General features: G+C 43.3%; 1 protein-coding gene across 7 annotated transcripts in view; it reads right to left on the reverse strand.

Annotated features, from left to right (window-relative positions):
• Nucleotides 1-12,023, reverse strand: part of SSH2 (slingshot protein phosphatase 2) — a 271,552-nt gene that overhangs the window by 155,738 nt on the left and 103,791 nt on the right. For all 7 annotated transcript variants that reach the window (XM_056558978.1, XM_056558982.1, XM_056558984.1 and 4 more), the window contains one exon: nt 2,873-2,916. In XM_056558978.1, coding sequence (XP_056414953.1) covers nt 2,873-2,916 — 44 coding nt within the window. The remainder of the gene's footprint in view (nt 1-2,872; nt 2,917-12,023) is intronic.

Genomic DNA, 12,023 nt, shown 5'->3' on the forward strand with positions numbered 1-12,023 from the left:
ATGTATGAAGGGAACAGGGAAGATAGCTATAGGCCGAACGATCCTATGTCTGACAGCTTTCGTCTGTATTTAGGTACCTTTAGAGACACAGTGGGGCAAAAAAGTATTTAGTCAGCCACCAATTGTGCAAGTTTTCCCACAAGTGAGAGGCCTGTAATTTTCCTCATAGGTATACCTCAACTATGAGAGACATAATGAGAAACCAAATCCATAAAATCACAATGTCTGATTTTTAAAGAATTTATTTGAAATTTATGGTGGAAAATAAGTATTTGGTCACCTACAAACAAGCAAGATTTCTAGCTCTCACAGACCTGTAACTTCAAGAGTCTCCTCTGTCCTCCACTTATTACCTGTATTAATGGCACCTGTTTGAACTTGTTATCAGTATAAAAGACACCTGTCCACAACCTCAAACAGTCACACTCCAAACTCCACTATGGCCAAGACCAAGAGCTGTCGAAGGACACCAGAAACAAAATTTTAGACCTGCACCAGGCTGGGAAGACTGAATCTGCAATAGGCAAGCAGCCTGATGTGAAGAAAATCATCAACTGTGGGAGCAATTACTAGAAAATGGAAGACATAAAAGACCACTAATAATCTCCCTCGATCTGGGACTTGGCTTAAGATTTCACCCCGTGGTGTCAAAATGATCGCAAGAATGGTGATCAAAAATCCAAGAACCACACGGGGGGACCTAGAAAATGACCTGCAAAGAGCTGGGACTAAATAACAAAAGCTACCATCAGTTACACACTATGCCGCCAGGGACTCCAATCATGCAGTGCCAGACGTGTCCCCCTGCTTAAGCCAGTACATGTCCGGGCCCATATGAAGTTTGCTAGAGAGCATTTGGATGATCCAGAAGAGGATTGGGAGAATGTCATATGGTCAGATGAAACCAAAGTAGAACTTTTTCGTAAAAACTCAACTCGTCATGTTTGGAGGAGAAAGAATGCTGAGTTGCATCCAAAGAACACCATACCTACTGTGAAGCATAGGGGGTGGGAACATCATGCTTTGGGGCTGTTTTTCTGCTAAGGGACAAGGACGATAGATCCATGTAAAGGAAAGAATGAATGGATCAATGTATCGTGAGATTATGAGTGAAAACCTCCTTCCTTCAGCAAGGGCATTGAAGATGAAATGTGGCTGGGTCTTTCAGCATGACAATGATCCCAAACACACCACCCGGGCAACGAAGGAGTGACTTTGTAAGAAGCATTTCAACCCTAGCCAGTCCTCAGATCTCAACCCCATAGAAAACCTTTGGAGGGAGTTGAAAGTCTGTGTTGCCCAGCAACAGCCCCAAAACATCACTGCTCTAGAGGAGATCTGCATAGAGAAATGGGCCAAAATACCAGAAACAGTGTGTGGAAACCTTGTGAAGACTTACAGAAAATGTTTGACCTCTGTCATTGCCAACAAAGGGTATAGAACAAAGTATTGAGATGAACTTTTGTTATTCACCAAATACTTATTTTCCTCCATAATTTGCAAATAAATAATGTGATTTTATGGATTTGTTTTCTCATTATGTCTCTCTAGTTTAGGTATATCTATGAAGAAAATTACAGGCCTCTCATCTTTTTAAGTGGGAGAACTTGCACAATTGGTGGCTGACTGAATACTTTTTTGCCCCACTGTATGTAACCGATCATTACAGATCAGTCATGATTCCTTTGTAAATAACAGTCACGACAGGTCCTTAATGTTAAGCTCTATTTTTGCCTCCTCAATTCCACATTGCAACTATTTTTCCCCTGTTTAAGACTTGTTAGAGCATAGTCTTTTCAGGTTGCCCACTTCCATTGTAGTTGTTGAAAGGGAGACATTGTAGTGTTTAAAGCAAGACGTAACAGGAGCATAAAACAATTACACTATGGTAATAGGTCTGGCCGGAAACCTCTTGGAGCAATGTGTGATGTCACTTGCTGCATGTTATGTGAAGGGTATAAGGCATGTAATTTCCACATTAGAAATGGAGGCAATAAATCCCCTTTAAGCCTTATATTAAAGTTACGGGAAGTTAAGGACTACCTGTTATTATCCATTAACTGAGTGGCCTATTATTACACTTATAGGAATTGACAGCAATGTTTCCCACGGTTACCTAAAAGTTTAAGGTGTTGCAATTTCCTGTTACTTTACACCTGATGAAACAAGTAGAAAGTCGCATAAACCGTGTGCTGTTCCAGCATGAAACAAAACCCTTACACTGAGCCAAAGTTACGCTGCTAGCTATGGCCCATATCTGACAGCCTGTCCATTAAAGGGGTACTCCGGTGGCAAAAAAATTTTTTATTTACTGGTGCCAGAAAGTTAAACATATTTGTAAATGATTTCTATAAAAAAAAAATCTTTACCCTTCCTGTACCTTTTAGCAGCTGTATACTACAGAGGAAATTCTGTTCTTTTTTTAATTTCTTTTTTGTCTTGTCCACAGTGCTCTCTGCTGACACCTGATGTCCATATCAGGAACTGTCCAGAGCAGCATAGCTTTGCTATAGGGATTTTCTCCTGCTCTGGACAGTTCCTGATATGGACATCAGGTGTCAGCAGAGAGCACTGTGGACAAGACAAAAAAGAAATTAAAAAAGAACAGAATTTCCTCTGTAGTATACAGCTGCTAAAAGGTACAGGAAGGGTAAAGATTTTTTTTAATAGAAGTAATTTACAAATCTGTTTAACTTTCTGGCACCAGTTAACTTATAAAGACCTTAAAAAAAAAAAAAATTCCACCGGAGTACCCCTTTAAGTGCTGCCTGGATCACAACCCTCCTATTTACTTATGTCACATAATTTCTTAATTGAGAATCATTTCAGATTTCAAGAAAAAGGCAGAAGTCACTGTAGATATGTTGTTTACCTTCTAGGCTGCGACCGACACTCTTCTTCCCCACTGTCCGCCTCCTGCGGGAAGAAAAGAGACAGATTATTCTACGTAAGATACAATTTCCTTCTGTTATACACAAGGCATTTGGAAATCTGTATTATTATTTAAGTACACATTATATAGAAGTTTTAGAATCTTTTATATTTTATATCTCAATGGGAATCCTTGATATTTGAGCTACTACATTAAAAATTGTATAATCCTCCCAGTTCACTGTCCCCATCATGATAAACCACCCCCTGCCTTTATTTTTTATTATTTATTAGTTTTCAACCCTGATATTGCTCTGTATTTTCTGCTCAGTCTCAGTCAGATCCACAGACTGGGAAGGGGTGTTACCCAGCAGGCGTGACATCATCTGAAGCCATACAGGGGAGAACTTCCTACACACAGCCCAGAGCATTTCAGCGTGTGAGATGAGCTATGATTGGCTAAGGCTGCACACACACCCCTCAGCACTCCAGGCTGCATTTCCTGATTTTGGACTTCTGCCAGGCCAGCAGGAGTCCAAAATATGTGCAACAGATGGAGGAAAATGTGCTCTGGACAAGTAGGAAGCACCTAGTGGCAGCTTTTTTAAACACAAATAAAACATAGAAAACCATTTTTTTTTAAACAAAGTACATTAGAAAGATTTTTATTTACCATACGGAGTGCAATAGCAATAATTAGTTTTAATGAGAGTACCCATTTAATTTCACCATGCCAGGCCCCCCCCCCCCCCCCCACACACACACACACACACACACTATATGTTATACCAGTGTTTCCCAACCAGGGTGCTTCCAGTTGTTGCTAAACTACAACTCCCAGCATGCTGGGAGTTTTAGTTTTGCAACAGCTGTAGGCAACCTAGTTGGGAAACAATGTGTTCTACTTTCACAGTCACAGGGATGGTACAATCTGCAGTCCTCGCTTGGCACTTGCTTATTGTCCTGAACTGCTCCATTAAACTTCAATAAGGTCCACCGCCAGTCTACAGCTGTCAAGGAAAGATGGGAGTTGTAGTTTTGCAACAGCTGGAGGCCCACAGTTTGGAGACCACTACCAAAGATGTACAAAGTTTCAACCCATACAATACCGCGCCGGTCTTTTTCAAGCAATTTTCACAACAAAACTCATTTCGTATATCTAAGGTAATGCAATACACTGAAGATTGGGCCTGCTGGATTGTCTTCCTGTGACAATATTATGTATTTGGCCATGTGCAATCATTGGTTGAAGTGGTGCAGTCTATATTTTTTGTTAACCGGTTCCAACAGAATTTTGCATCCAATGTCCACCGTATGAAGGGTGGGTTCATCGAGACGCAACATGCAAGTGCGCGCTCAGTGTTTGCATCACATTGGCCAGATTCATGGCAACATTTCCTCACCCTCCTGACGATTGTCGTGTGTGATCTATTGCGTAATCTATTATGTTGCGCACATCACTTCATACATTTGTGTGAATAAAAAAAAAAAAAAAAAAAAATCTGCCAACCACAATTGCACACACAATTTTGCAGGTGCACATCAATTGATAGATTCCCCCCAATAAGTTGACCACATGACTAGTGTATACCTGTACAATATAGCAAAAGGAAATGCAGCAGCACTCCAATGGCGATTCTAAGGTGGCTACTTATTCATTCCCACAAGTGAGTGACATTTCGGTTACCTCACGTGACCTTTGTCAAGCAATACATAAATGGCCCCCATTGAATCACCATTGGAGTGCTACTGCGTTTCCATTTGATGTATTTCGTGGGGGCCCAGGACCAGAGCCCGACCTCAGTCTGCACCTGTGCACCTAGGATTTCGCTGCCTTCTTTTCCCGTAACTACCTGTACAATATAGATTAACAGCTTGCGCTCCAGCCGCTTCTCCTGGGTGCGAGCGCACTGTTCCTCTCTCCCCTGTTGCCGGCGGGGCTGGGATTCACATCGCGGGACGCGCCCGCATGAGAGTCCCAGCCCGTCACTTACCTCTTTTCCCTGCTGCGACTTCTTCCTCCGCCTCTCAGCTCCGGTGCGCGCGTCCCCGTCTCTTAGACGCGTGCCAGAGTTCTGAGATTTAAAGGGCCAGTACGCTCATAATTATGTGAAACACCTGACACCATGTTATAAGTTCCTGCACCTCCCACACCTCCCTGCCGGATCTTCAGTGCCTATTGCCTGAGAGAAAGCATTCCCTATTGCCTGTTTGCCATACCAGTGTACTCAGACCTTCCCGCTACGTTTCTGGACTACAAACCCTGCCGCCTGCTTTGACCTTCTGCTACGTTGACTACGCTACAGCCTCATCCTTGTGTACCTCGCCTTGCCCAGTTACCTGTGTGGTCGAGCCATGTTGGGGGTAGCGACCAGGGTGTCTCCTGCCGCAGCAAGCCCATCCTGCCTTGCGGCGGGCTCTGGTGAAGACCAGCGGCACCTTAGTCTCTGCTCCCCAATACGGTCCAAGTCAACAGCCACACAGGTAGAGGATCCACATCCTGTTCGCGACTGCCTACATCCTGGTACGTGACAATAGAAAGTCCTGAATGTACCCACCACAAGGCCTGTAGTTTAAGTATATATATTATATATATCTCAACTGGCTCCAGAAAGTTAAACAGATTTGTAAATTACTTCTATTAAAAAATCTGAATCCTTCCAATAATTATCAGCTGCTGAAGTTGAGTTGTTCTTTTCTGTCTGGCAACAGTGCTCTATGCTGACATCTCTGCTTGTCTCGGGAACTGCAGTAAAAGAGGTTTGCTATGGGGATTTGCTTCTACTCTGGACATTTCCCGAGACAGGTGTCATAAGAGAGTACTTAGAAAAGAACAACTCAACTTCAGCAGCTCATAAGTACTGAAAGGATTAAGATTTTTTAATAGAAGTAATTTACAAAACTGTTTAACTTTCTGCAGCAAGTTGATATATATAAAAAAAAAGTTTTTTCCTGGATAACCCCTTTAAAACCTTCTCATTCTACAGCCATGACATGCTCATCTGGTAAATACAAAAGGCTGCCAGATCACATCCTCCAAAAATCTATAAATAGAATTACCAAATCATCCACGCACAGGGCATATCTATATGCACGCGGCATACCTGTACTCCATGAGGTTCACATGCAATGGGTGTAGGTTACATAACTCCTCATAAATATGTACTGTGCAGGCTGTACCAAGTGCCATTCATGAGCGTGCAGATCTGAACAGCAGATTTGGCAATCCCATGTAATTTTCCTATTACTCCCCATAAATATATACAAGCAATATAAACATGGTACGCACAGGACGGTTCATCGTGTTCCAGACTGTAATAACCATTGACAATTACAGCGGAACGCCACTGAAAATATTGATGGCACTAATACATATGCCTGAATTAACAGTGAACTTTTATGGTATATATCCACATTGGGCAGATACGCTGGACATTATCTGTTGTGGATTTGAATGCAGAAAATCCTCAGGGATTAAAGGGGTACTCCACTGGAAAACATTTTTATTTTTAAATCAACTGGTGCCAGAAAGTTAAACAGATTTGTTAATTACTTCTATTTAAAAATCTTAATCCTTCCAGTATGTATCAGCTGTTGTATGGTCCACAGGAAGTTCTTTTCTTTTTGAATTTCCTTTCTGTCTGACCACAGTGCTCTCTGCTGACACCTCTGTCCATTTTAGGAACTATCCAGAGCAGGAGCAAATCCCCATAGCAAACCTATCCTGCTCCAGACAGTTCCTTAAATAGACACAGGTGTCAGCAGAGAGCACTGTAGGCAGACAGAAAGGAAATTCAAAAAGAAAAAAAATTCCTGTGGACTATACAACAGCTGATAAGTACTGGAAGGATTAAGATTTTTTAAATAGAAGTAATTTACAAATCTGTATAACTTTCTGGCAACAGTTGATTTAAAAACAAATGTTTTCCAGGGGAGTACCCCTTTAAAGGAAGAGAAATTTGGATAGCATTTGTAGGACTTTCACCCGCACATGGTGTAAAAAACCTGCACATAAATTCTTCTGCAGTACAGATTGTTAATCAGCTGAATTTTGGTGTCTGAGCGTGAATTTTCTCCACTGGGGACCCCCGCGATTTCGCACGCAGCACCCCGCTCTCATCAGGCAGACTTAAAGTCAAAATCTGCAATAAATCCACAGCACAATCTACAACTGCAGATGTCAAATACATTAAAAAAAAAAGTATTAACATTATTTGCACCAAAATCCACATCTGTAAATCTATTGCAAATCTGAATGGCTGCAGATTCTGGTGTTGAAATGCTTTAGATTTTCTGCTGTGGGTATCTGCCACACCCCCTCCCATAGACTTGCATTGAGGGGGTGTGGCGTAACATCACAACCCCCGCAGCCCACACCCAGTGTTTGTAAAAAAAATCCTCCGAACACTGGGGTAGTGGAGTACCCCTTTAAGGCTATGTTCACTTGGGGCAGATACCCGCAGCAGAAAATCTAAAGCATTTCTAAGGCCATGTTCACACGATTAAATTTTCGTGTGAAATTCCGCACGGACATTCCACTGCAGCAGAGTCCCATTGATTTCAATGGGATTCTGTTGCACTGTTCACACGGCAGAATTTCCACGCTAGAAACATAGATAGCCAGGTCTATTCTTTCTGCGAAGCCCGCATGGAAACGCATTGCCATCTTTGAGATGGTGCTGTGGGTGGAACGTTCGCACGGAAATTCACCGTGCTGACATTCCACTGTGTGAACATAGCCTAATACAGTCATGTATGCACAATATTGCAGTGGATCTGCAGGTGGACTCCTGGAAAATCCATAATGCATCTTGTTTTGTGGACTGCAGCATTGGACTTGTTGGCAAAAAAAAATCAGCAACATATGCCGAAGATTCCATGACATCATCAGATAGTAAACACCATGGGGGAGATTTATCAAAACCTGTGCAGTTGCCCATAGCAACCAATCAGATCGCTTCTTTCATTTTTAAATAGGCCTCTAAAAAAATTGAAAAAGCTGATTGGTTGCTATAAGCAACTATGTTACTCTTTCCCTACAAAAGGTTATAATAAATTTGCTCCCATGGGTTAATTTAAGTATTCAAGTTTCACTTTGCAGAAAATCTGCAGTAAATGTCGTGCGTGCGAGCTTATTCTATAGGACAATTTCATATGAGGAACTTACTGCTCCGAAGGTACAATGTAAAATCGGCCTTAGACTAGGTTCGCACATTGATAAACTTGCAGTGGATCTCCCACAGCGGGAAACCAGCTAAGAGGTGAACATGGCCTTAGGCTATGTTCACACTACGGAATGTCCGCACTGAGAATATCCGTGCAGACATTTCGCAAACTGCGAGCGCCGGCATAAAGGATCGCACAAGAATGTGATGTCTCATGTTCTTTCTGCGGACGCGGAAAACGTAATTTCGTTGCTGGAAACATTAAGCACAGAAATTCCACCATGTGCGCAGTGCAGCAGAATCCTCTTGAATTCAACCAAACTCTGCTGCAAAGGAATCTCCGTGTCGTATTCCAATGCGGATTCCGGCACGGAAATTCGGTCATGTGAACATGGCCTTAGAGTGCTTTCACACAAGGCCGAAACACTTCTGATCGGTTACAGATTTTGGCCCCGATTTATCAGACTGTGAGAGAAAAAGTAAAGTGATTTTCCCACAGCAACCAATCACAGCTCAGCTTTCACTTTACCACAGCTTGTTAGCTGAGCTGTGATTGGTTACTGTGGGAAAATCATTCCACTTTTTCTCTCACACAGTTTGATAAATCTGCGTCTTTCCTAATAAAGTTACATGTGAAAACCTGCAACAAATCTGCAACATTTCAATCCTGTGTGAAAAGACAAACTGTATGAGCAGATTTACTCCCTGGGACCATGATTTGTTCTCTATGTTCATTTCTCTCAAGCTCTTTACTGCCCCCTGCTGAGTAATATAACAAATGAGCGTCCAGTATATTTCTGCCTTTTACATTTCCTAGTCAGTTCTGTACTGGCCAGACAAACAGAGTGTGGATATTCTCAAGGTACATCTTTACGATTACATGGCTTTGGTACAGAAATGGTTTCGGGTAACCCTTATGTTGGGTTTGGCTTTTCTTGTATGTGACCATTAGAGATGAGCGAACTTACAGTAAATTTTATTCGTCACGAACTTCTCGGCTCGGCAGTTGATGACTTTTTCTGCATAAATTAGTTCAGCTTTCCGGTGGGCTGGAAAAGGTGGATACAGTCCTAGGAGAGAGTATCCTAGGACTGTATCCACCTTTTCCAGCCCACCGGAGCACCTGAAAGCTGAACTAATTTATGCAGGAAAAGGCATCAACTGCCGAGCCGAGAAGTTTGTGACGAATCGACTTTACTGTAAGTTTACTCATCTCTAGTGACCATAAACACCCCCCACCCCCCTTCCTCTTGAAGAGTGTCAACCCTCTCAGGCAGGGCCCTCTCTCCCCCGCTAGATCAGCCTGTCAATTACGGTTTCACGCTTATTGTACTTGCGTTTGTGTAAGGAAATGTATTTTAACCCCTTAAGTAGGGCTGGGCGGTATGACCAAATGTGTGTATCACGGTATTTTTTTAACTTTTGGCGGTTCCACAGTATATAACGTTATTTCCTAGCCCCCCATATTAACTATCAGCCCACATCCCCATCGGGGTACTACTCACATATACTGTGCGGTATCCCTATGCCCGGGCTGCAAAAGGTAAACAAAATAAACTTTAACGCACCTACTTCGGCCTTACGCTGGGGATGGGAACGTCGGAGAGCTGTCAGCGATGTTCCGCCTCAGCCGGTGATAGGCTGAGCCCACTGTCATGTAAGAAGCCCCAGGAAACAAGTTAGGCCGGTACCGGACCAACGGGAGGGGAGTTAAAGTTTTTTTTTTTTTGCAGCCGGGGCATAGGGATACCGCACAGTATAGAGCAGTGGTCTCCAACCTGCGGACCTCCAGATGTTGCAAAACTACAACTCCCAGCATGCCCGGACAGCCAACGGCTGTCCGGGCATGCTGGGAGTTGTAGTTTTGCAACATCTGGAGGTCCGCAGGTTGGAGACCACTGGTATAGAGTGTCAGCGCCAGCGGCCGCAACAAACAGGACGCGGAGGGCAGCGCATGAGGGTGACGTGCGAGTAGTACCCTGATGGGGACAGCGCTGGGCTTATAATTAATTGGGGGGGCAGAACAGCGCTCGCAGGTCACATAGGATTAGTTCCCCGATGTGGGGACAGCATAGCGCTGGGCAGAGTCATTCATTCCCGAGGGGGAGGGGCCAAACCGGTATTGCGGTATGGGTTAAAATTCATATCGTGCAGCACAAAAATTTCGGTATTCGGTATGAACCGGTATACCCCCCAGCCCTACCCTTAAGTATAGCACCCAGGAACGAAAAACAACAAACACAACAGCATATGTATACATGACTTTCCTGACTATAGCCTATGTATCCAAGGACTGATAAAACCCATTTTGTAGGTTTGCAGGCTGACAATGGCCATTTTGGCACATCCATTTGTGAACACACAATTGGCTTTGATCTGTGTTAGAGATTCCATAAGGAGCCTCCATTGCAGAATCTGGTCAAAGGACTAAATAGAGCTGCATGCAGCACTTTTTTTGCAAAGGGAAACCTGATGGACCCCATTAAAGACATTGGGGAAGATTTATCAAAACCTGTCCAGAGGAAAAGTTGCTGAGTTGCCCATAGCAACCAATCAGATCGCTTCTTTCATTATTCAGAGGCCTTTTCAGAAATGAAAGAAGGGATCTGATTGGTTGCTTTAGGAAAGTCAGCAACTTTTCCTCTGGACAGGTTTTGATACATCTCCCCCAATGAGCGCTGTCTGGCATGCAGGGGATCCGGCACAGCAGTCATTTTTGTTGTTCTGCTCCTATAAGGGAGTAGAACAATGGAGACAATGGGTCGGGAATACCAAGATTCCCTTTTTCATAGTGAAATATTATAATTTTTTTTTTATATAAATAGAGAAAATTATTTCATATATCATCTGGATTGCGAAACATTTGTTAACAAATCAAGTGAAATGTATTTCCTCATACTGAACCTAGATTTACACGGAACTCAGTTAGTACATGAGGCCCAATGACCGGTGTGAGCTTAGGCTGCATCCACATCACGATTTCTCCATCCGACCCGAGTACACGATTTTTATAACTTAAAATCGTATGAAATCGTATATAAAGTCGGATCCATTGACCTCCATTAAAAATTCGGATCCATTACACACATCCGATTTGACACGATTTTTGTTCGGGTCTGAAATCGGGGTTGACCACGATTTCAGACCTGAACAAAAATCATGTGAAATCGGATGCGGATCAAATCGGATGTGTGTAATGGATCCGAATTTTTTATGGAGGTCAATGGATCAGACTTTATATACGATTTCATACGATTTTAAGTTATAAAAATCGTGTACTCAGGTCGGATGGAGAAATTGGAGAAATCGTGATGTGAATGCAGCCTTAGCTTTGATGTCTACAAATATTACCTGTAGGTCGTCTTATCCTGAAGTCCCCTATTCATCCCTTTTATCTGACCCCATCTATAAGTCAGAACAAAGAGCAGGCATTGCCATCCATGGAGTGTACTGTGGAGTCTTACAATGCGCCATAATATCTCCTGGACAAGGACAGGAATTCTTACCAAATCTTCAACCTTCATATAACAGGTGGGGATCTAGAGAGAAAAGCAAAGGCGCTCCATAGTGGAGTATCACTAGTACAATGGTGAGAGGGGGAGGGGTGAGCAGCCGCTTACCGCTGCAGGTTGTGTACCAGCATACACAACAATGGAATACATGTGATATTGCACGATGTCCTGTCTGCAGCCTTCCTGATGTAGTGAACTGCACTGAGATGGGGCTTCGAAGGAGAACAGGAATAGAAATGAAGCTGACCAGGATTAAGGCATCCATTTTAGGATTGTCAGGCGTAACTCCGTCCTGCCTCCTCCCTCACATCAAAATGCCATCAGCCACAACTCCCTCCTCCCTCATCCGAAACGCCCTTGTTCAGACTCAACTTCCTGAGGGCGGGATATGAGGGCGGGATATGAGGGCGGGATATGAGGGCGGGATATGAGGGCGGGATATGAGGGCGGGATATGAGGGCAGGATATGACAACA

Source organism: Hyla sarda, chromosome 2 (genome assembly GCF_029499605.1).
Source record: "Hyla sarda isolate aHylSar1 chromosome 2, aHylSar1.hap1, whole genome shotgun sequence".
In the NCBI taxonomy this organism is placed as follows: domain Eukaryota; kingdom Metazoa; phylum Chordata; class Amphibia; order Anura; family Hylidae; genus Hyla; species Hyla sarda.